The sequence below is a fragment of the Cygnus atratus genome, chromosome 3 (genome assembly GCF_013377495.2).
Source record: "Cygnus atratus isolate AKBS03 ecotype Queensland, Australia chromosome 3, CAtr_DNAZoo_HiC_assembly, whole genome shotgun sequence".
Lineage (NCBI taxonomy): Eukaryota > Metazoa > Chordata > Aves > Anseriformes > Anatidae > Cygnus > Cygnus atratus.
This window is the reverse complement of record NC_066364.1, coordinates 109,267,728-109,292,849: the sequence shown is the minus strand read 5'-3', so window position 1 is coordinate 109,292,849 and position 25,122 is coordinate 109,267,728. Positions and strand designations below refer to the sequence as shown.

The 25,122-nt window shown below is 40.6% G+C and overlaps 1 protein-coding gene across 14 annotated transcripts in view; it reads right to left on the bottom strand.

Moving 5' to 3' along the window:
* The window catches only part of EHBP1 (EH domain binding protein 1), a 213,493-nt gene that overhangs the window by 87,735 nt on the left and 100,636 nt on the right, over window positions 1-25,122 (bottom strand). For all 14 annotated transcript variants that reach the window (XM_035553095.2, XM_050709408.1, XM_035553088.2 and 11 more), the window contains one exon: window positions 22,384-22,570. In XM_035553095.2, the coding sequence (XP_035408988.1) occupies window positions 22,384-22,570 (187 nt within the window). The remainder of the gene's footprint in view (window positions 1-22,383; window positions 22,571-25,122) is intronic.

Sequence of the window (25,122 nt, the reverse complement as noted above, 5' to 3'; positions counted from 1 at the left end):
CACAGAACTTTAGAGAAACCGATTTGGTAAATCTACTGCATCATTTGTATTAATGCACAGTCACGGGCAGACTTAGGGAAGCATCAATTTTTGCCGATGAGAAGTCTTTGTTTCAAATACTTGAGAACACAACACGTGCCAGATTTGCACAGGTATTCTCTAACAACCTGCCTTTGGAGGGGCTTGGAGCACTTGGTATTCTTGAGTTTGGTTTTGCTGACACAGACACCTGATGCGGTGCCTCTGAATTCTAGGCAATGCTTCTTAGCTGAGGGTGGGAATAAAATAAGCATCCTCCACAAGCTCGCACGAGGTGCTGGAGTCCAGGAACTTAGATCAGGTATAAAGATGGCTATTCTCAAGAAAGCTCCTTAGGGTTGCTATAAATGAATAGGAGTTTAATAGAAACAGGTCAGTTTTAGCCTTGCTAAACCCCCGCATCAGCAGCCTACCTATGGGAACAATAACAAGATAGAGATTAATTAAAATGTTGCTTCACCACTCAGGGGTAAGGAGCTACACGCAGATGATACAGAGCCATCTGAAATGCTTGACACCTTTCTTTTTTCTCCAGCAGTCTTTATTCTACAAGTCAGATGCAAGTTGGAGACTAGCATTACTAATAGCAGCCACAAAAAGGTCAGATTTCTGCCAGGTGTGGAAACAGTTTCGATAAGCCAGAAGCCTTCAGATCAGTTATACATGTTTAATGTAATCTCAGGGTACTGGAACAGCCAATCTGAAACAGCATCTGAAATTAATAATCAATTTGAAAGCCTGAAGAAGATGGGTGAGAAACTATATGAATAGGAAAATACTACATTCCCTTCCAGCCTTTAAAAACATTTAAAAAAAAAAAAAAAAGAGAGAGAATTGGAGGAATGCAAGCAAACTAATGAGCAAAAGGTGGAACAAATAATTAAGTTGTTTGTTAGCGTGTGAAAGTTAAAGAGGAGACAAGGAACAAACATCAATTTGTCAGCACCAAATCACGACAACGTGTCCAGTTTCCGTCTGTTGCAGGGAAGCGGGCAGGGGAGGGGAGCAGCAGCAGTTGACACACGGTGATTGTAGGTGCCTTCTTCGTACTGTCACTCGAGACGTTCTCGTGAGGAAGCATGGAAAATGAGGCATTAATGAGATTTGCAAAGCATAGGTGCAAAACAGACGGGAAAACTACAACCAATACTAGTTTTAAATGATTTTTGGAATTAGGCATTAAAAGGGATTCTGCAAATGTGTTTCTTGGGCTCAACACTCAAAGTTTGATTTAGGAAGGTGGATGATACACCAGACACGAAGCTGGGATGGACAGCAAACGCACTAGGAGAATGCTGAGCATATACAAAGGAGAAAAGGTCTGAAGAAAACAAGATGAAATTCAATATGTACAAGTACAACATAGGAAGGAGCAATCATTTACATAAATGCAGGATGAGGAAGAACAGGTTAGGTAACAGTTCTTGACAAAAGGATGTGGGGGAAACAGTGTATTCAAGCTGAACATAAGTCAACAACATCAGACTGTTGTGAAAAAGACAAACACCACACTGAGATGTACAGACAGGAATAAAGCTCACAAGACATGCGGGTACTGCCTCTCCCACTCCACGCAGCATCAATAAAGCTGCAGCTGAAAGTTTACATCCAGTTATGTGCAACACAGTGCAAGGGAGGTGAGCCCAAAGAAAAATCAGAAAAGAACAGCCCCTGAAGAAAGCTGGAGCAAATTTAGGTCATTTATGGTAAAGAAAAAATGATACAGGAAAGGAACACGTAAGTCTGCAAGCATGTAAGAGTCTGAAGAAGAAACAAAACCCTTTGCCCTCCACGTCAGTCATTACCAAAAACAATTTACAGGCTTTAATTGCAACAGATCAGACATTAAGAGGAGCAGTCTATAAAACAATGTAATGAAGCACTGGAACAGACTGCCTTGGAAAGCCGTAGATGCTTCGTTATTGGAGGTCTTTAACAACAGGTTGAACAAATCTTCCCTTTCACACAGCTCAACTTGCTGCTGGGCAAGCAAAAGGACCAAGTGATCTTTTACAATGCATTTCAGACCTACCTTCTCTGAGTGTCTCAGTTAGATTTAACTGAGCACATGAAGTTCAACAGTCCCTAACACAAGGCTCTGCTCCAAATGCAGTGACTCACACAAACAGTTTAAAACCTAGGATACGTTTGCAAGTCTATTTCATCTGCAAGAATCACAGTTCAGTTCAAACCCAGGACACCAGTCAGTCAGTAACCACCCATTCACAGTTTGGTGAAATCGGGTATTTGGGCAAATAGTAAAATCAGAGAGATGCTGGTAACCAAACTGGCCAGACTCAGCTCTCAGTCACAGCAGAGATATCACAGCCTGGCACTTCAGCTTCCCCTCCGCACAAAAATCAGGACGATAGCAGATGAAAAACGCAGGATGCTTCCTTCTCCCCTCTCCTAAAAAAAGCATACAAAACCAAAAAACATTATGAAATAACGCTGGTGAAAAACGAAGGAATGGCAGACGTGAGCGTTCTTGGTTTAGCTGCCCAGTGAACAAGCATCGTTTCAGCAGCGTGCAGGCAGATAGCCATCTTTACCTCATTGAATAGCACCTTGTGCTGTGAATAGCCCCTACGGAATAACAGCCACTGCTCAAGGATTCAATGGCTTAATGTGCCGGTATTGTTATGTTCAATCTGGAGCTTATTTTGCATACACTTTGAATATTTTTGCTTTATGAGTCTCATTTCAAAATAAAAATACATGTAAAAGTAGCAGTGATTCGAGTGCAACTTGGCTTAACCTATATTTTTCCAGGAATCCTTACACTCTCCAAGTTTGCTAATTGCTAGGACTTGCGCAGCTAAAAGGAAAAATGCATGCTAAAAGAAAATATCCTTTTTGTTTTATAATACATAATTAACACAAGCTTTTCTAGCTTGCACACTGGCAAATCTATCCTCTTGAAAAATACACACATCATTTTCATGCTACAAATTAAATTTGGTGTGGTTATGCTTTTAGCACTCAACAAGTAAAAGCTTGTAAATGAAAAGCTGAAGCAGAAAGGTATGGCAAGTCTCATTTGAGAAATCAAAATCTTCAGAAAACAGGAATTCTCTCCCGCAGAAGTCAACAAAAGCTGCTAATAATTAAATACTGCTGTTGATTAACACTTTACACTACTTGTTTATTTTGAAGTCTGTATTTAAGCAGATCTGTATATAGAAAGATTCAAATCACCGTGCTTCATTCCCATATGATGTCTGGCTAACAACCACACAACAGTTGGAAACTGTCAAAATATTTTACAGCTCAATTGTAATTACCATCCAAGTCTAAGCATGCAGTAATTGGGCATTAGCCATGTTCTAGGGGTGTTACAGCAACACACAGCAGTCGGCTCTTCTGCGCTTCGTTTTTACACATGTAAAACTCCTTGGCGATCCCCAGGATCTACCTCATAAAATTCTGAATGAAATATTTATCAGTATATTGTCTGCAGAAAGAGGGCTTTTTCCTTAGTGCGATATACTACTTTGACATTGTAAAAATTCGCCTAATGTTCAGAAGCACAGAGTTTGTTCAGCAGCTATTTTTTTTCTGATTCGAATTTCCTGAAATAAGAACTAAATTGTTAGAAAAATTAAAAAAAAATGTTTTGCCAAAATATTACACTCCAAATATATTATTGAAAGCTTTGACAAGCTTATTGTGACTTCAAGAAACACATTCTGCAGGTGATAAATAGAGAAGCGATCCCTATCAGGTGAGGGAAAAGAAGTGCTGCTACTATATGGCAACACAAGGAACTCAAAAGGGTTTTTAACATGTACCATTAGCTACATAACGAGCGTAACACTCAGTGAGTATTGTATGCAGATGACAGACAGCTCGGTTTTCTTGAACAGACAACTCTACAGGGACTCCCGACTGCTTGGAATTGGTATTTCTATGGCAAGGAATAGGGCAGTACCGGAGAGGTGGATTCGTGATTCACTGCTCTCTCAGCACTCTTCAAATCACGAATCCATTATTGAACTATCACCAACTCTACAGCGACAAGACAGACGACATCGCTGGGTTCCTAATACATTAATATCCGTTGGATTAAGGTCCTTAAGAGATGTTATGCCTTTGAACTGACAGCTTATGAATGGAAGGAAGAGCTCCATTTTAAGTTATCCTTTGGACTTAATTTATGTGGTTAAGTTAAATAAAATTAAGCGCTCATGAAAGAAAGGCTCTCAAATTGGTCCTGGGATGATGCAATGCTTAACGTGCTTCTGGTATGAGCTGTTCGTGATCCCAAACACTCATCTGCATACAGCACCAGGAAACACCTAGATGGAAAGAGTGCCCCAGAAGACTGCAGTCTTTTAACCAGGAGCACCAGTGCTGTCAGAAGGGGCTTTGGGGAAGGTACCGACAACTGTCCCTTGGGTTGGGGGAGGCAACAAGATTAATCAGACAGCCCTGAGGAGCTACATGGGGAAAGGCTTCAGCCAACAGCAGCACAAATGCAGAAAACTCAGGCTCGAGCCCTGTACATCATCCTCAGCAAGTCCGATCACGTCCAGGTGTTGCAATGCACACAGCACTTATCATTCACGCATCTCAGCCTCCTGCAATGCTTTGCGCTGCACGAGCACCCCGGGATAAGGGGAGGAGGGAAAAAAAGGGAGCCTTACACAGAAATTTCCATGCTTTGGGAAGTGTAAATTAGAGCATTACTAGTAGTCTGACAGTAAGTTTGCTAATAAATGTGTAGCAACATTCAGATTGCATAATGAGAGATTAAATGATTATGACAATCGCTGAAATGGGGAGAATCAAGGGAAGCAAAAGCACACATACAGGAGAGCTCTGGTGACATGGCCAGTTACCTGTAATGCCTGAACTTCTGCAAATGTACAGAAGCAAACATATTTTCCACTTTGTTTCCACTCTAAATAAGCTTCCAGTGGATGCTACAAAGTTCCTTCGAATATTGGGTATTGCTCCCAAGTTAGATGAACTTTTAAATACTAGTTACAGGTATCTGTAGGATTCATCATCTCAAAACGTGGGGTTTGCAGATTGCTAGGCAACAGTTTGCAGCAGGAGCATGACCCAAGACATGACTAGGAAACAAGCAGCCTGACATCACTTGAATAACATCCACCTTGCCTTTAATACTCTGCAAGGGAAGAGTTCAAAGAGCAGTTTTGCCTACAGTTACAATAAAATTTACAGACTACTCAAACAGAAGCGCTAGTGGGAGAACGAGGAGTTGATACGTACACTGTGCATGCTATTTTCAGTCACAGTCTAGTTTCTCAACAAGTCATGTTCACAAAGTCTTCTAGCATATGTAAATACTTTTTGCAAAGTCCTTTTGCAACGATTTTTACAATCTCCTCTTTATAAAACCTTGGCAGCACAAGCACTGCTCCTGTTTCACAGCTGTGCTCTATTCTGAGCTCTGCAATGCCTCCTGTAAGTCCTGCAGGGTAGAAGGGGAGGACACTGGACTCCCAGAGGATGAGGTTAGGTGGAGAACTCCCAGCTTCTGACACCTCGAAGCTGCCCGCTGCCATAGGGGATGCTACCCCTGCCCACATGCTATGGGACGCTCCGGAGATCTCCCTCGTGCCCCGAATCAGACACGAGCAATACAATTGTAACCAATGTAACTAGGAGAAGAGGTCAAAAGAGACTTTCTTCCAGAGTCTAATCCAAACAATGTTTTTTGTTTGGTTTCAGTCATGGCCAAACTCAAAAAAGCTACTGTATTTTTCAAAGAGCTCCCCAGCAGACATGTTTTGTCCAGCAGGATTCACCTGGCTGAGGCTCCACGCGGAGCTCAGCGCTCCTGCCAGAAGCAGCAGGGACAAAGTGCAGGAGTTCAAGGAGATGAAATTGTTAATAGTACAGCTCCAAAATGTATACTCTGGCTGGTCTTTCTTTCTCTACTCTTCTCCACTGTATTAGGCACGAAATATTGGTGAAGCAACTGTCTCAAGATGCAGTGAAAGTAAGACGAGGTGACGCAGAGCAAAGCCCGTGTCATCTGTGCACAACAAAATACCCAGCACGCAAAAGCTCAAGGAATACGTTTCATTTGTTTGTGGACTACTCACACTACTTGGTTCCTCAAAACAAAAACAGAAATAAAAATAAAAACATCCTTTCTTGAAGGACTGAAGTGCACTGATGCAAATCATTTCATGTCCCAAACAAATTGCTAGTCCCATTTGTTGTGGGTTCACAGACTCTTTAAATACTCGTGAAAAAGACAGATTGCGTTTGTGATCGACAAAAAGTGTTTGTAAACAGATCAACTGCATGTCCAAGGAGACCAGAAATGGAAAAAAAGTCCAGAAACTTGGAAGCTCTCCTTGCAATTATTTTCCGGTTATTTGCCATTACTCATATCTATGTCACATTCTGGTTCTACATTTAAATTACATAAATATAGAGAGATAGCTCACTAAAATAAAGCCTAACTTTAGTAGGCCTTTTTTTTTTTTTTTAAATCTAATATTGTTGCTAGGAAAAAAATAAAAACAGTTAAATGCACTGAACAATCAAAACATTTTTAAAAATATATGTTAATATTCCATTAGCATTTGAACTACAATGTAGAAGGTCTGTGGTCACAGTTATAAGAATCATCAAAAGAATAACTGGTATGCTACAGTTTTATACTCAAGCTTATGGACTGGGTTTTGGTCTACACTCCAGAGTCTCAAACCAAAGGATAAAGTCATATTATGTTACTGAGTTCCTGCTGTCAATGAAAATCATGATAGACTACCTACCTCTAGCACCAAATGGTACAGACCTAAATGTATATACTAAGAAAATATACATACAGATACTCTGTATGTGTGTGTTTGTGTGTAAAAATGACTAAGATCACTTGAAACAAGAGAAACACATTCTATCTGTTTTCGAAGTAAAAAATGACTTTCATTAAGCTCCAGAAGTAAAAAAAAAAAAAAAAAAAAAAAAAAAAAAAAAAAAAAGGGGCAGGTAACTGAAAAAAATATAATATGGCAATACTGGTCTATTTCTATTTATAAATATTTCAGATGGTGTAATATTTTAGGATACCTTTAAAGCACGATTGGCTGAGTTGGATTTCAAAGATCTATTTATACTGAAGCAAGCCAGGAAACACCACCCTTGCAAAAGCCTGAAGAAGAGCAGGGACCTCTTTGTCTCAGAGGGGCTGATGAAGTGAGGGAGAACAGAGATTTTGGCTGGCCCACAGAAAATAGAGAGACTGTACTCTGACTTGTTTATTGCCCTTTAAAGCTACAAAAGACAATTAAGGAACCAGAAACTGCTCTTTCCATACTCATGGAAAGTTGGATGAGAGATTTCACTGGCCAGGAACTTGATTCAGGATGGGCTAAAGGACTTCAGCTTCCCAGTGCCTTCAGTGGATGAGGCACTAATTTTCATGAACACGTACAAAAGGCCAGCTGTCTAATAGTCACTGACAAATTGTTATTTCACAATTTATTTCAAGTTGTTGCTCTTGTGAATATGAGAGCTTTTCACACAACCGTGCATGCACCATCATGGCCAGCAATTACGTAAACATTTGTGAGCCCCATGCATGGGCCAGTGTCTGTCTCTGCAGTAAGCCCACAGGAGAAGAAAGGACACTTTCTACAACTACAAGTGGGCACAAAACCACTCGACTCAAACAACAGACTTACACGCTCTTGGTGCTGAAGATGCCAGGCTCGCATATGAATTTGTTTGTAGTCCTAAAATTAAACACCACAACATCTTCCCTGAGGTAACAAAAATTTCTGATGAAGCCTGTGGCGCTTGGAGCTGCGTTCAAGATATTCAGTATCAGATCACAAATTTCTTGTTCTTATTTTTTTAGTGTCTGTTGGAAGACACTCCTTTTTTGGGTATGGGAGACATCTTAGGATTACTGAGTTCACAGCAGTGTGCCAGTAGCTAGAGGGTAGCCCACAGCTCTGCTCTAAATCAGCACAGGAAGAGGCAGAATAAGCTGAATTAGGTGTTTTACCATGCTACATACTCTGAATCCCAATGATTTTTCTACAGAGAGAAACTGCCCTCTCCACAGCATAGCTCTCTTTAAAGTGTAATGTAGGCATTTAATCAGCAGGTGTTTTAATCAAGCTCTTAAACATTACAGTTGATCTTCTAATATATGAAGCCAACCAATATTTTTTGTAACATTTCTGACATGATTTCCTTAATGATTTTAGTTTCTAGCTAGCTCCTTTAAAGCCCCTTTGCTGAGCTAGAGCACGATTTCCCTCACACTTTAAAGGCTTTTCCCATGCATGCTTTTCAAAGCTGATTTGTCTGAATTATACATATGAACTATATTTAAAATTTGTGCATTATTCATTACTACAGACTATGAAGTACCATTTAGGGATTAACACCACTGTCTACTAAACTGCAGAATAGCTCGTCAACAATGAAACCACATCATTTTTCAAGAAGCAGTTGTATTTAAAAAAGGTAACCAAATACTAGCATAAAGGTACAAAAATATTTCTCTAAATCTACCAAGAAAAAGCATAGGCATGTCCTTTTTTTTCTGAAATGAAAAAAAATCCACTTCATCTAAGAGGCACAGAACTGCTTGAGATATGTCAAAAAGAGTTCTTGCTTTCTGTACGTTATAGCAATTTTTTCTTTCTCTAAGTCTCTATATAGAGTGCTTGCACTGGTTGCATTTTGTGATCCATCTGTATGTTTCTGCATAGGATAAATCAAATTAAAAAATATTAGCAGGATTAGGATTTTGTTTTGGAACGCCTCTTTCTCCAGAGAAACATCTCCATACTCCATCTATGCACATTAAAATAACTCAGAAAAAACGTGTATCTAAGATACGTTACACACAAAACAACCCTCAGATAGCTGATACAGTGATAGACACAAAGAACAGATAGTTCTTCTGAAAGAGTAGAAAAAATATTTATAAGGAGGCAGTGAGTTTAAAAAAAAATACAGGCAGCTTGACTTCAGTAAAGCCCAGATCACTCAGTTCCTTTGGATTATTTTCTATGTATTTTCTTTTCTCTTACACAGTAGTTTTTTTTTTTTTTTTTTTTTTTTTGGAAATTGTTGCTTTTTCTCCCCTATTTTTTTTTTTGTCACCACAGACACTCCCTTTAGGCAACCGTGCATCAACAATCCTCCCACGTTCAAAGTCGGCTACATCTGTTGCTCTTTCCCATTGTTGAAAATTCCTGCCTTAATCCTATTTGACTTTATTCATGCAAAGGTCATCCTGAATTCAACAAATGGAGGAGCGATAGCAAGCATACTGTTGAACATGGCTAAAAAATGCTGTTGTAGAACATGCAGCTAGTGTGCCGGCACTATCTCAGAAGTGCTTGGTTTATTATGCAGGCTCCTATGTCCTCAGAGCTGTGTTGCAATATGAATTGGTAACATATTTCTTCTAGCATCTCAGGAATACACCAATTTCCTTTTAACTGGCCTGATTCTTTCTACTTAAAAAGATTTGCACTTACCTCATATTTGCTAGTGGGGATGGGTACAACATACATGTGTAATATTTGACTGTCGCACTCCCTAGGACTTAGCTTCTGGCATGTATGGCTTCCCTGTCTCTCCTAGTTTTTACTTCTCAGTATATCCAGCTTCACAAATCAATCCTATTTAATTAACTGCCCATCTAAAACTAACAACTGTCACTATTTTAAATAAATGAGAATTTCTGGCTGTAAAAGGCAGAAAAAAAAGCAGGGTAGAACAGCTAACACTAACCCCTCAATTTTAGGGCCACCACTGTACAGCAGATCTGTTCACAGAAGCTGTCTATTTTGCTTTTAGGCTCACTTTTCGTCCCCAGCAACAAAAAAAATAGAAGCATTCTGGCTGAGAACCGTGATTTATTCTTACGCCTAAATATCTGACCAAACCAAAGAAAGATTAGCAGGAACAGTGAATTAGCAACTAAACCAAAGTTAACTATCAGGCTGATTTATGAAGTGAAGATAATTATTTTTGTAATATGTCCATAACTCATCATGACAGAAGCAAAGGAATATTTATTCATACTCTCTTATTTCCAAGTCGAGGTGCTTGCCAGCCAAGATGAACCAAACCCACCCTTCAGGCAACCAGAGAAAACAGGCTATTGTTAGTCTAGTTCCTTAACAGGATGCTTTGCTGAGGGCCTAAAAGAGTTTAGAGCCTACTGAAGATTTTAACAATCTGAAACAGTTCCACAACAAAGTCTGATGTAAGAGCTAAAAGTTAAATGCTACAGCAACATCAGCTTATTCCAGCTGTATTTAGCTGCTTGTCAGCTTGTAAGGGAACACTTGAAAGAATCAAGTTTTCCGTTTAGAAGTTGTTCAGTACTCTGCTTGTTAAAGAGCCTGATGAAAAGGTGTAAAAACTCAAGAGAAAAACGATAGGTTTTATCATGTTTATTTAAGAATTTGAGGATTTGGGGTTTGATGGTAGCTTCAAAAATGTCTTACTCGAGGAGAAGCATCCCTTCTTCCTTTTTACCTTTTAAAAAGCAAAGCTTTACCAAAACAGGAGTCGCAGTGTGTAAAGCCAAGCATGCAAATCAAAGCCTTCTCCATCCTTTGAGAACATTTTGCTGAATGGCAGCAAGGTGCTTGGTTATCCTCAGTGCCTGCTCCAGAAGCCAGCTGCTGGCCTCGCACCACCTGCTGCCTCCTCCCAGGTCCCTGCCAGCACAGGAGTCCCAGCAAAGAACTTCAAGAAAATAAAAGGCCTTCGTAACAGATAAGGTTTTTCAGATTACACATCCCAGAAGCTAGCCCAGGTTTTACTTTGAGCTTTTTTCAAATGCTTCAGCAGGCTGCCTCACCTGGCCAACAGTGCTTGCACCTCATCCAGCTTGTGCCCTACCAGAGAGATGGGACTGTGCCACGAAAGCACTGACCTTTAGGAACATGAGCACTCAAGAAACCTGAACGCTCCCAGCAGCTCCTCTCTTTCTTCTTGTATTTACGCACCCTAAGGATATTTAAATGGCCGATTTCAGGCAAGTAACTTCAGCACCTCTGCAATCCCACAGAAAGTGGCGAAATGAGGCTCTTCATCTCTCTCTCTCTTGAAGGACTCACAAGATTTGATTCAGGTCTTAAGGCAGGAAGGTACAGCCCAGAACAGGCAGCACGGACATTCCCACAGTTCAAAGGCAACGGAAGCGGATGGCCATTCCTTCTCCGACTTCAGCAGCCCGTGGTAAGGACCCCTCTCCTATTTGAAGAACCTTGCACTTGCTGGTAAGGCAGACTGGTGAGAAAGTTAGACTCATTCAAGGAAATTCAAAGGTTTCTATAACTCATAATATATATTTACATGGGAAACATTGAATAGATTCTAGCCTTAGGGCTTTTTTTTTTTTGAATAAAACTCCCCTTTGCCTCGTCACAGAACATGCCTTGTGCTTATTAGCTTTTCGAGTTGTCACCACCAAAGGCCAGAGATGGATTTTCTTCCCACAGAATGGGACACAGTTTTACATTTCCAAGATGAAATAAAACACACAAAACTACAGCCATTACTTATCTAAAAGACCCTATTTTTCCACAAAAGGTGAAACAATATTTTATGAAGGTGACAACTCTAAGTGCTGTGATTTGTAAATACAAGTTAGATTTAAAAATATGAGAAGTAAGGCTTTGAATGTCGTAACACTGGTTAAATTCACAAACATTATTTGCAAAGACATTTTGCAGAATTGCTAACTGGTCCAGTCCAGAACTGCTGCAGGCACTACCAATGTTTCCATCCATTTCAATGGGAGCTACACTGCCCCAATAAGGCAGAAATACCTTAAAGAGCAATTATGAAAATTGCAGAAGGAGCCATGTGTTTATCATCCTGCAAATTACGTATATTAATCTGCAATTAAAATGCTCTTTCTAGGGCAGCCCTGGAGACCTGGTTTCTGCATCCCCACTACTAATAAGGATGTAAAGAAAACTGGAACACTTTAGCAGCAGCACTTAACGTTGCTAAATCAAAGATCAGAAGTTGGGATATTACAAAATTATCGTTATGTACTCAACATTAATTGGCACCCTTTGTATATCTGCAGTTTGATCCAATCTTTAGGAGCACTTCTTTCCCTAGACTTGTCCCTTACAGACAGGGCCTGGCGACCACCCTGAATGGGACTACCCACTGTTCCTATTGTTTCCGTATTATTAGTTGTTTGTCCTCATGCTTCACCTGCTGCACACTCCCTGGACCTTGAACTGAACACAGTATCATTAATCTCATCAAAGGGCTTTTCTACAGCCTCCATCTTCGTGGTATTTTAATCTAGAAGATTAAACATTTAATTTTCCAGACATCCTCATGAGGTGGCACTCCTGTCCATTTAACCAAAGCAAATGTGAGGTCCACAAAAAAGACAGCTCCAGATCATTGGAAACTTTTGAGCCCTGAGTCTGAGGCACCTAAGAGCCAACCTCATGGGGTGCTGCGGGTTTTATCACACTTGGTGTGTACTCTTTTCAGCTGCACTGTGCCTGAGTCAAGCCCATAGCTCAGCTAATTTATCATATCTGTATCAAGCTGGGAACTTAAAAATAACACCACAGTCCAAAATTTGGTTCAAGAGATTAACTTAGCACCATATATGGTATTCCTGAGGGAGGAAAGGATAATACTGACCGCTCCCAGACAGCATTTAGTTGCCTTACTTGTCGGTGAAAGCTGTGCCTTTCCGCTGGCCCTTGGTGCAAGCAGCACGCTACCCAGCCTAGTTCCCTGGGTCACAGCACGCATGGTGCTACACAAGTCACGAGTCCTGCACAAGGGATGCATGTGGCAACTTGTCTCCCGCTACACAACGCTCTGGTTTCTTGCTACGTGTGCTCACAAATGGGATAAGGGGAGAAGTGCGGGGCTGAGGCTGGAAGGAGCTCAAGCTCTGCCTCCAGACCTGTGTAGGACCCCCGCTGCTGTGCAGCAACATGGGTAAATTCCTGGCTGATCTGCTTTTTAAACCTGAGAGCCTAAATGAAGCATCTCTCGTAGAGGTGACAATGCTATCCAATAGTACCCTAAATCTCTGACAGCAGTACAGCTGCTTTGCTGCTAGAAAAAGGGCACAGAACACTGTAGTGTGAAGGGCTGAAAGCAGCAGCTGGAACAACGAAAGGATTGGTTTCACCTACATTTCTGAGGAATACAAACTCACTCCTGTTGGCAGCAGTCACAGGAATCATATGAAGAAAAGAGACGCCGCTCTCCACCAGTTAATTCTACTACACTCGTAGAGCCACTTGCAAGGAGGAGGAGGGGATCAAGCAAGGCTGCAAAGAGATGAAATCCACTACCCAACTAATGCTGACAACCACTGCAGTACAACTACGCAGGCAAAACGAGCAATGGCCAACTAAGAATGAATTGATCGCTTTGGTAGCCTAAGGAGGCCACACAAGCAGAAGCCTACTCCTAAAGGCACGAGTCTCGAGCACATCCATACAGTATCTGGATACTCCTTTGGGTTGTAATCGGTAGTAAAAAGATGTCACTTCTGGTCTCACTCGTGACTGTTCACGGATAGCTTGTCACATGTTAAACATTGCTTCTCATACCAGTTTTTACCAAATCACTAACTGATGAGGTAGAGCGAAGCAGGGAATCCTCATTTTGCTGACAAGCTGACACTGTTCTTACTCCCCTATATAGAGGACTCCTACTTGTGCAGCCACACTTGAGTGTTCTGTCCTGTTATGGCTCTACTCTAGGTCATGCACACAAGAAAGAGGCTGTCAATATTCAGGGATAGTCCATCTCACCAACTTTAAATGCCTGTCAATTTTCCAAGTTTAACTTACCTAAAATCTTTTGTAGCCAGTGGAGAGAAGCAGACACCTCTAGGAACTGGGTATTTGAGGCAGGCGGGTGACTTGCTCTCAAATATGGATCCATTTTATTAAAGTCCAATCCTGGGAACTCCTACTCACATAAGCAGTCGATAGAACTGCTAACTGCTCCTGCATGTTATCAAAACACACACTGTTTTCTCTACAAAATGCATTACATTTGTACCACTTGTACCCTTCTTGGTGCTATAACGGTGTGCGCTCATCTTCAGTCATCACAATTCTAAGACAAAAAGCAGGCTGAAGAATACCATGGAATGAAAACTCCTTTTCCCCAGAAAGACACCTCTGTAAAAGTCACTTCTTAATAGCCCACACTTGCAGTTGAGTTTCAGACCTTCAGACTGTATTTGTTTTAGATTTCTTTGCTTTCAACAGGATTTTTTTCTTCTTCTTACAAACAAGGACTATGGATAAATATTTAGATAATTTTATTTTAAGAAGTTATTAGTATATATGCATATCTATGCACACAGACATGTTTTTGTGCATACAGAATGCTTCCCCACTTACAGAGAAATCAGTGAACACTCTGATCAGCAGTGAAACACAAGTATAATAAACAGTACCAAGAAGCTGTAATAATTAGCTATCTGATAATTAGCAGTGATACACTGCATCCCTCCTTCCCACTTGCATGAACAGTGGCTCCCTCATTAAGAATTCATTTGATTTGCACAAAACACAAAACCAATGACAACAGAGAAAAGGATTTTGTTTTCCCTATAGGGCCAGAGTAACTATATTCAGTAAATGGGAACTTGGGCGATTACAGAAATCAACATGGAATGATTTTGCTTTAAGTATGAACAGATGGAGTTAAACCATCAAAGCCATTTCCACACGAAACAGTGGTAGAAGACTCACTTTGCGTCGCATTTGTGATGTGAACAAGTTGCTTCCCAGCAGTATGAGGCCAAGTACCACTGTATCATCAGAGCCTGCAGCTGCTGTGAATGACAACTGCCCCAGAACAGCATTTCAATGGGACACCCAGGATATGCTTTACAGTCCAGCGATGACCGTGCTGCCATTGAAAGGGACTGTCCTGCCGGGTTCCCAGGTCACTGTTGTGTTCCTGTTACTCAAATAACCCCCGATCAGGGCTGGTGCTGGCACAAGGTGGAGCAGGGAAGGTGGGAATGTGAGAAGTCAGGATGGGGGCTGATCACAACGCAGCAAATGCAAAACCTGAGCAAGCATTAGGTGAGAGCAAGATATTCTTTAGCCTCTAACTTCAACAAAATGGAAAAATACGACACTTGTATTGGAAGTGAAGAGAACAGTTCACTCCTTATTCTAACAAGGTTGCTTCATCTCCAAATGTTAGTTAATAGTAAGCAACACAGAAAAAGCTCATAGCTAGTTGAGTTGACAAACACCTTTTAAAAGTCACCCAAACAGTAATAAGAGATTGTTTAAGTGTAGTATAAAAAAGTCTCTTTTATTAACACTTGAGAACCTGCAAGTTTAATGAATTATCTGTGCTTCAACACAATTATCTCACTGTCTCTCTGTTCACATTACCTGTGAGGCTTTTTTCCCTATTAAAAGATAAATTGTCTTAGGGCTGTAAGCAAAGACAGATTTTCTCATATTGCCGTTTTTTTTGCACAACTTCCTCACAGTAGATATCTTAAAATTCTGCCCACTACCTCCTGAGTCCTCCCTGGGCTTGATGAACTATCTGCATAGGAAGTAACTAAGATCTCATGCAAATGAGCTGCACGATTCCTTTGCAGCTAACTTGAAACTTGAAAGAAGCAAAGTCATTAAAGAAGATGTTCCAGAAGGTCAGGGAGTGCTGATGTGAACGCATAACTGAGATACTTTTGATACAGAGAGACAATAAGAGATCTCCTTAATCTACCATTTGCAATTTAATGTAATTTCTCTGCTTGGCAGCATCACTGTATCTGTGTCTTAAGATGAGCTCTTCCTACTGTTCAGTCACATAAGGTTGATAGTGTTGAGGAAACAGCAAGCGTCTCTGAGACCTTGGAGAGTACCACCTCATACTACATCCAATGCTATTTCACTCCCCTTCCACTAAACAACTGAGAAGTCGTACGTTTCATTTTTGTGTAAGCATTTATTCTGCCTTGAACTACAGGTTTCTCCTTGTTCCCCTGAGAACTACCTGGGAACTCCTTTTCTCTCCTAAGGAGGTTATTCTCACGTGCTCCTCCCCTAGATAGTTTGAAATATAACCTGCCTATCAGACAGAAAGCTTTTGGAATAAGAGCAGCCCAGGTACGCAACGGATTACAAAGGGTACTGGGTGGAGATGGGTTACTATATGTGCTGCAGAAAAAGGATTCTGTATCTGATTACAGCACAGCACATATCCTACAAACATGTTTCATTAGGGCTTAAACCAGCTAGCTCGGCTGGCACAAGAGAACTGGCTACCACTGGCCATACGAAACATTCATTTTGGTTTAAACAAGAAAACAAGAGCTTAAACAACGATGTTGACAACCAGAAATGTTATTATTGGCTTTGGACTACGATGTGAATGCATATTCTTCTTTCCTGCCAATGTAAAAGGTCATCAACAAGCTCTTGTCTACAGGCACCAAAATCAATGCCTATGTTTTTCCAACTATCAGCAACACTGCGACCGTCATAAAGGTCAATGTGGTGTCTGCATTAATAGGACAGCCAGGCCTATTTATTACCCTGTCTGGCTTTCACCAAGTGCTAAGCATAACTCAAAAACCATCTAAATCATCCCAGAACAAGTTCAAAAAACATCCTGTGGTCTGATACACGTTCCATGTCTGTTCACACAATCACTTATTGTCAGAGAAATGCTAATCATGAAGACTGGAGTACAGGAGTTTTATTTGCCGAGATATTCTGGATAGCCTGAGAGGGGGCTGCGAGATGGAGACCTCTGGGAGCTACCAGGGCTGGTGCTGACAATGAGTCCACACACCCGCTCTGCCAAGTGCGTACCTAGGACCGATGAACACAGATTTCCAAACCCTGTAGACAGGACATCAGAACAGGCTGGATTCCCCACAGCTAACATTAACTGTTGCCTTTCAGTAGTTTCGTCACAACTGCAGTATCCAAAACCCAAGGACTTTGGATTTGTGGCCATCAACAGGGCCGGAACCTTGGCTGCAGCCTGGTACAAACAACCTACCATGTAATAGGAAAAACCTTCCTGGGAATGGTTTCCTGAAGGGAAGGGCACGTGCTAGCTGTTGAAGAAGCAATGCCGACCCACTGCAGGAGATGTGTGCTTTCAACATGTAAAAATAACTCCACGGTTGAGGGTGATTATCCATTGGCTAGTAAATAACTCCTTACCTCCCACTTAAACGTGGTCGCATTCCTGCCCCCTTACTCTAACAAAAGCATCAAAATGTATGACTTCGATACACGTGGTATGTACTACAGACCCAGTTGTAACTCTCGAACTGATACCTGGATCTCACCTCCAGTAAGCTCAACATAACCCAGGTATAGTAAGAGATGAGACCAAAGTTCAGCCAGTTGAAGTCTGATTTTTTTAATCTGCTAGAGCCATGATGGGCACTGGTATGCATGCCATGCCTTGGTTTGATGAAAGGGAACCACTGGCAAAGACACTAGCTTTTGAGCCTGAAAGAAGTTCAACTTTTTTCCCCAAAATCAATGGCAAGCAGAATAAAGTCAGTCTCTATCACCTCTGTGAAAGGCAGAACCTTGTTACCCAAACCGTGTGGAGAGCAGTGACATCGGTACAGCGGTAACAAGCCCAACAAGCCCAATTCAGTTTGGCTTGACAGCACTGGAGCAGACTGATGACTAAGAAGCTTAATTACAGTTTCACAGTGCATTTGTCAGACTCATCTAAATATAGCCGGAACACCATAGTCTTCAAGCCATTTAAGATGATTAACTGTGGGCTAATTCTAGACTTTTAGACTTTGCATTTTTAAACTCCCCCATGACTCAGATTATTTTAGAGGAGACGTGGAAGGAAGACAGGAGAGAATTAAGCTATTTCTTCAGGAAGTACAGGTAATAATATTTTGAAGCAAAACTTCCTCCCAACCCACATATGGCAAATGCTGAGCTAGCACAACCGGGCCGAGAGCTGGCTGGACCTTTGTGGAGAGCTAGGCCCTGCCTTACCCCTTCCTCCCCAGTACGGGACCGCCAGGCGATGGGAAGGGCCTGCTCAAAGGGAAGGAAGTCATTAGGGAGGCCTTGCTACTCCAGTTCTCCAACTGCCCAGGCAAACAGTGGAAGGTAAACATTTGAAAAAGGTCAGGTGAACAACATGCAGAGAGAGGTATGCTGCAAATGACCAAAGAGAGAACAGTCAGTGCAGACCGATCTTACAGCAGCTAAAGAAGTAGAGGTGCTCCTTAAAGGAAATTAATATGAAAGGGGCAAGACTCTTCAATCACCAGCATTCATGACCTTCACCAACCTAAAGTAGACCAAACCCATCAGCTTGGGTCAGGCAGAAGCAGTCTCATTTGCATCCTTTTCTCACATATGAATTTTATTAAGGGATGGTAAGTGGACACCAAGTGAGGCAATGTCTCTGGAGAGGAAAGAGGCCAAAGGCAAGCCCTGGAGGAGGGGGAGACACTGTTATGGTTATTACTATCATTAGCATCGTTATTTTAGACCTGCATTTCAGACAGAACAGGACTCAGGTCCATATTGCAGGAATTACCAGACAGCATCCATAGCTTCAGGCACAGGTAGGCTATAAGCCTGAGAACAATCATTTCAAGAAAAAAAAAAAAAGGTTAAATACTGCTCATATTTAGTTTCATGACTTGTCCTTCTGACCAACAATCACCTATAATTGTCTAGGCAGTAAGTTTTTATGTCAGTCTCCCAGTGAGATACACTCTTCGCTTCAAACTCTAATTCCAGCATTTTCACAGCTATTAAAATTAACGCCTATTTATTGGTGTTTCAGATTCCAGCTGCACTGACTGTTGAGTTCCTGAAAGTTAACCAGTCCACGACTCCATGCTGGAGCACCCTTCTCACCTTGGGGATACCCAGCACGATGCTCCGTACCACCAGATCAGAACGCGTTTTCTGGAATTTTCTCCCTAGTTTTATACGAAGCTTTTACACATAATTATCTTGTACAACATAAATCTCTGAACAAAGGAACTCAAAGGAGTTTGATTTCCATGGTGTCGCGAGTAATAGGGGTAATTAACTGTGGATGTGATTCCAGGAAAATCTAGAAATAGCATCCAGCTGTTAAAAGATCATACGACTCCCATAGAAGAAAGCCTTTTGCAATTCACATAGATGCATTAGCTTAAGCCTGTTCTCAAATGAGACATGTCCAAGACTGCTGACTGCTAAAAATTCATTGTTTTATTTTTCTCTTTCATTACCGCAGACACTGTTGCTATATATTAAGAAAACATGCATACACAAAAAAAAATCTTGTGTGGGAAGTCAGATATCCCTCAGGCGAGAAACACCTTCCACCACTACTTGGGTAATGGTAAAATGTTGGATTCGGGCTATGATGTTTCAACAGCAAACACAACTGCACTTCTGTGGAAGTTTTCTTACATCCCGGGTGCCAATGCTAGAAGGCTCATTGCAGCTGAATACTGAACGAAGCGATTTTGGTGTCCAACCATACCCTAGGGATTTAATTCTTGGGTGTATACTTTGGAAAATATCACCCTTTCTTGCCCTACTTTTAAGTTCTATGAACTTTTAAATCCTAGGTATTTAAATTCCTAGGAACTTCACTACTGTTTTCAAAATCTAATTGATTTTTTTTTCTTTTTAAAGATGGTAACATAACTTCAAGTATTTGGAACCTCTATCTTGAGTAGGAATCTGTCATGTGTCAAATCTTTCAAGAGTAATTTGCACCTAATAATCTTGCTGATATATAGATGTTAGTAACAGCATTTGTATTTTTGTGTTCAGCAAATGTTATGAACACCATTAGTGTGTGAAGGAAAAAATGAGTTCCAAATACTCTATCAAAGATTTGCAGAGGCATTTTAAGGAGTCTTGTTCCTTAAACGCTAAAGTTCTAGCATTAATGCTGTGTTCATGTTGTCTAAAGACTAGCATTTCTGCCCTGCAACCATTTCCCATGAAGACAACCAAGACGGGGAATTGACTGTGTCGGGATACTTGGGTTCTGGTCACAGTTCTAGTAGACACTTTCTGTGCCCAGATAACTTGGACAAATCACTAAGTTCAGCTACTTAACCTCCCTTCACCTATGCTCACTCCCATGGGACTATTCCCCCTATATAAGGCCACATGCCAAGTTCATGTTTGTATAGTGCCTATAACCTTTGGTGGGAGTTTTGTCAGAGCTGCTGAACACCAACACTGTTCTTGAGAAATAAGTTGTGTGCGCCAACAGTCCAAGTCCTACCTGGGTACTATTTTGTACTGGTGTGAGGAAGTCCTTTAATTTTCTTTTCTTTTTCAGTGGCAGTACTCTTTGAATTTCAAGCAGCATTCCAAGTAAAGTGCTTTAGATCTAAAATTACTAGACGATCTTAGATCAAAACAATTTAAGCACAGAAAAATGACTTAGAAAAAGCTTTCTGAATTGCAAGTGATCATACAGTACTTTAGTATACCCAGTAAGCAAAACTTTCCAACCTAGCTGTAACATAACAAACCCAGACACTGCACATTCCCTAATGGTCTCATATCATCCGAAATTTGTTTAAAAATAAATTAATTAAAGCCTTCTTAAACTGCAGAAGGTCAACGCAGAGCTCCATCTTCCCCCATGGCCCTAATGAATATTTAAGTTTCAGTACTTGGACTTTCGCTGATCTCAGCTGTGCCTCAGCTTCAGTGGCAGAGGGGCGGGCTGCAAGAAGGCAGGCACCAAAATATTAGGAAACTAACACCCTGCATAACAGCAGAAACTACTTGGCTGCGTTTATAACACCACAGTATTTTCAGTAGGTTCACTCCTGTGTCTTTTCTTAATCAGTTTCAGCTTTTAGAAAATCTAAAACTATGAGAATCAAATACAGCAGTGATGCATTATTTCAGCCCAATGAAAACATGAAATAAAGCAGAAATATTTCCTTGGATGCAGACCTGTAAAAAAAACAACTCTCAAACAACGAGCACTGTGGGGCACAACCTCCATCAAGAAAGATGATAAAATCTCCTCCACAGAAGTCTCTTCTCTGCAAGGTAGTACCAGAATGCTTTACTTTGGCCACTTGTATTCAACCCTAGTGCCAGACTCCACCAGAAATCAAGTAACATGGAAACTGCCTTTTTTTTTTTTTATACAACCTCCAGCAAACAGGATCAAACCCCATCACGCTGCATTATGTAACTGCAATATTTGGATGTAATATTGCCCTGGCAGTGGTCTTGCATATTAAGAATAACTTGTGAATCGTGCTTGTGGCCTTACCGTGCTGTTTTGTTTTGCTGTGAGTAGACACAGATTAGATTTCTGGTCTCATACTCTTCACCCTGAGTGAGTGCTAAAATGACAGCAAGATCAGAGCCTGAGGGGACAAGGACACGTCAGCAATCTAGCTGACTAATTAAGCAATGAAATGATAGGTATGACAAGTACTTTCATTCAATTCTTAAAGTATGGCCGCTCCAATACAAGACAAAACAGACGATAATACGCATAAATTGAGAGGTGTGCTGGAAGAGAAGCCTTCCATCCTCATCTTCCTACCCTTAATAACAAGCGGTCAGCACGTACCAAATTCATTTTTAAAAAGGTCCCATTAACACATATTGTTAAATGCTTATTTTGTTTAAAAAAAAAAAAACAGAAACAAAAACACAAGCAGAGGTAATTGTTGAAACACTAGAATTAAAATCCACACGGGAGTTAGCTGTTGTAAACCTAGGTACATATGCTGCACATTGCCCTCTTCAACAGAAGTTAATTCCTATTTTTAGTTGAGAAACACAGCAATGTGAGTGTGTGTATGTATGCTCAGTCTGGACATTCCTAATAAACTGTTAATCTGTTCTAAAGTAGACTGTATCCTTTCATTTATTTTTTAATTACTTCCACATACCTATGGAATTGGACATACATAAATCCAAACACAAACAGTGTCCAGTACTAAGCTCTTAAAACCCAGATTTATGACAGAAATGTGGAGAAAGACTCTTCAACAGGGGCAGGGCTTAGTGACATTACAATAGATCAAGACGAAGTATTGTTCAACATGATTTTCTTCCTTCTCAATGGTATATCCAGCTGTCCAGTACCGTTTGTTACTAGAAGACTCTTTTCTTTGAAACTGCAGTTGCTGTTACTGTTGTCATTAAATCCTTAAAGAGAAAATACAAGCTCCTACTGCTGTTCTCTCCCTATGAACCAGCAAGTGAATAGAGATGAGCCAACACCTTATTAAGTACAAGCAAAGCTGTTGTGATGGACCGCGGAAATAAATAGGATGTCTACAATCCACATGAAGGTACTGTTAAAAATAAAGACAAAATTTTGGTATAAAAAACCTACCTTAGGAGAAGAAGAAAGCTCCCTCGATGCAGGAATAGCTGACATGTTCTCACTCATGCCTGTCTCTGTCTTTGGCAAGAGGTTTGGTGGTTCAGGAGCCTTTCTTTTCATCTTCTTTTCTGGTTCTTGCAGTGGAGCAACTTTAATTAAAGCAGGGCTTGATTTTGGTTCATAAAACGGATTTGATCTAATTAAAAGAAGGGAAACATTTCTTTGCTATCTCCTTGGAATTCAAAATGAAAGTAAGACCTATTTAGAGAAGCTGATGACTAAATTTTTTTTATTATCCACATAAGAAAACATTTTACTTTCACATGCTTTTAAATGCTACTTTTTCATATAATTGACAAATGAGATAAACCAGCTAAAACCGCATTAGCTCATAACTCCTATAAACCTCATCAGTTCTCCTAGATGACAGAAGTTTTATTAACAACAAAGCTAACTTCAAATACACCCGGCTATCTAACAAACATCTGATTTATAGATGAGATCAATACCAATGAACGTGAGGGAAGTTGCTGGCTGTTGTATATTCCGATGAACAGAATTAAGGATTCTTAATTAGAACAGATTTAAGGATCAGGTCACTTTTACATGTGTGCTGCAACATGGCTTTATAGGCCTCACTCTAGGACATCTAAGTCCAAAAATTCTTTCCTCAGCAGGCACACATCATGGCAAACATCTTTTAAATTGTGCAGCAAACAGTCATCATATCATTTCAAGAGTACTTTTCAGACAAAAGAATAGTGTAAAACAAAACAACAGCTGGCTTCTGTACTCCTCTCTACAGGTACCAGTAGCCAGTATCTGTCTTATTTGAAAGTGATTTAATTCTTTAATAACTAAACCTCATTTAAGGAATAGTAAACTTCTTCCAAAGTAGATGTAGTCCAAAGAATTATTTTCAACCATGGTGTTCACATTCCAACCCTGCATTTGTTCCACCGTAAATAAATACTTCCATGGCATTTCCAACTTCTATATACTAGTTTGATACACTAAGTATCAACCAGCAACACATCAAATAATGGCTTCTACTATGCACTTAAAAGAGAAAGCTATTTTGTACCCTGCTAAGGATACTTACAGGAACCTTCTTCACACTAAACTAACTTATTCATACTCTTCAGTTTTAATGTTTTGCAATCCAAAACTGGATTGTTAATTACAAAACAGGTATGTTAATTCACTCCTTTCTAGCCCATGATTCCCCTGCGAGATATATTTATCATGCATCGCAAACTATGTTCACGTAACGAAGCCACTGCAATTCCCAAAGAGCTATCTGCATACAGTTATATAAAGTGTAATTAATCACAACAAGTTAACAGTGCTTTGAAATAAATTTGAGATGGAAACAACACATACAGCATGAGATAAAAGTTACCCAGCTAGATCCATTTACAGATTTCCTCTCAGGATAAGAGAAATGAGCTAGTATATGCTGGTTTTGAACAACCAAACCAGCAACATTTGGGCCCAAATGAAAAACCAACTAGCCACCCAGTTTCTACGCTAAACACTAAACTTCTCCCAATTTTGTCTACTTTTAGTATGCAAATACGTCTTTCAGTCTCTTAGACTGACTTTAGCATTTGTCTCAATGCAGTTCACTCCGTCCTCTTTCCACTGAGAAGAAAGCAATTAATAATCCACGCTGCAGAAAATAAGGCTGCTTCTGAAAGGCAAGGTTTATTGAAGCACCTAAGAGAAGACCAGGCATAAAACCTCCAGACCTTTCTGAGAATCTGCCGCCACTTGTTACAGAAAAAGAGATCTGAATCCAGATACCGAAGTGAAAGGAAAGCCTAACACTAAAATAACTCCTCTGCTGACTGAAGGCAACTTTCAGGTGTTCCCACTTTGCTGCCCGTCAAGCACAAAGCCACCGGCACAATCAAAACTAAGGGCAACATCAAAATAACAAGTTAAATGAAAACGGATGGGTGTTTTCCAGGGGAGGCAGCAGAAAAAAGGAGGGTATTCAGTCTGGAGCAGGGAATGCACCTAGCTGTCAGTAGCTCTAATTTAGCTGACAGCCCAGCTCAGCTGTCTTCAGACACTGTAAAGTTCAAAGGGAGGTGAAAATGAAGATAAAAGAGATAAAGGCTGAAGAACAATGAACTCTGCAGGAGAGCACAAGGTTTGCCTTAGCCCTGTAAGTCAGCCTTCTCAGCAGCCACCAGATGCAGCACGCTCAGTGGTGCTGAAATTATCCTATGCAGCCCTACTTGGAATGAGAAAGGTGCATTTGTAAGGTGTTAAAACAAATCTGGTGCAAGAAAAAACAAGAGTTGGAAAGAAGCATATTTTAAATTTTCATGCTTTAGGATTCTCTGTACTGCATGTGTAATCCTAAAGAATTGCACCCTACTGCATCTGTCAGAAGAAAGGGCTGTCAAGAGACAAGTCACTGGTTTTGTTCCCTAGAAAATAACTCACTTTAAAGCTAGGCTAAACCTTCACATCTTGGTCATAGCATGGTCTGAACACACACACACAAACATACATCTATTTTCCCACCTTTCTCTTTATACCTTCTAGTTGATCCTACAAATAATTTTTCGAAACTGTTTCTCAGGTTTGACACAGACAAAATCCCATGGTTCTTGCCAGAAGACAGCATAAATGTTGAAGTCACTGGTGTCCAATAGAAGGAGGGGAGTTTGGTCCAACAACATGGCTCTGTGAGAATCTAGGCAAGGGAAAAGTCTGGCTCAAGGAAGCCTTAGC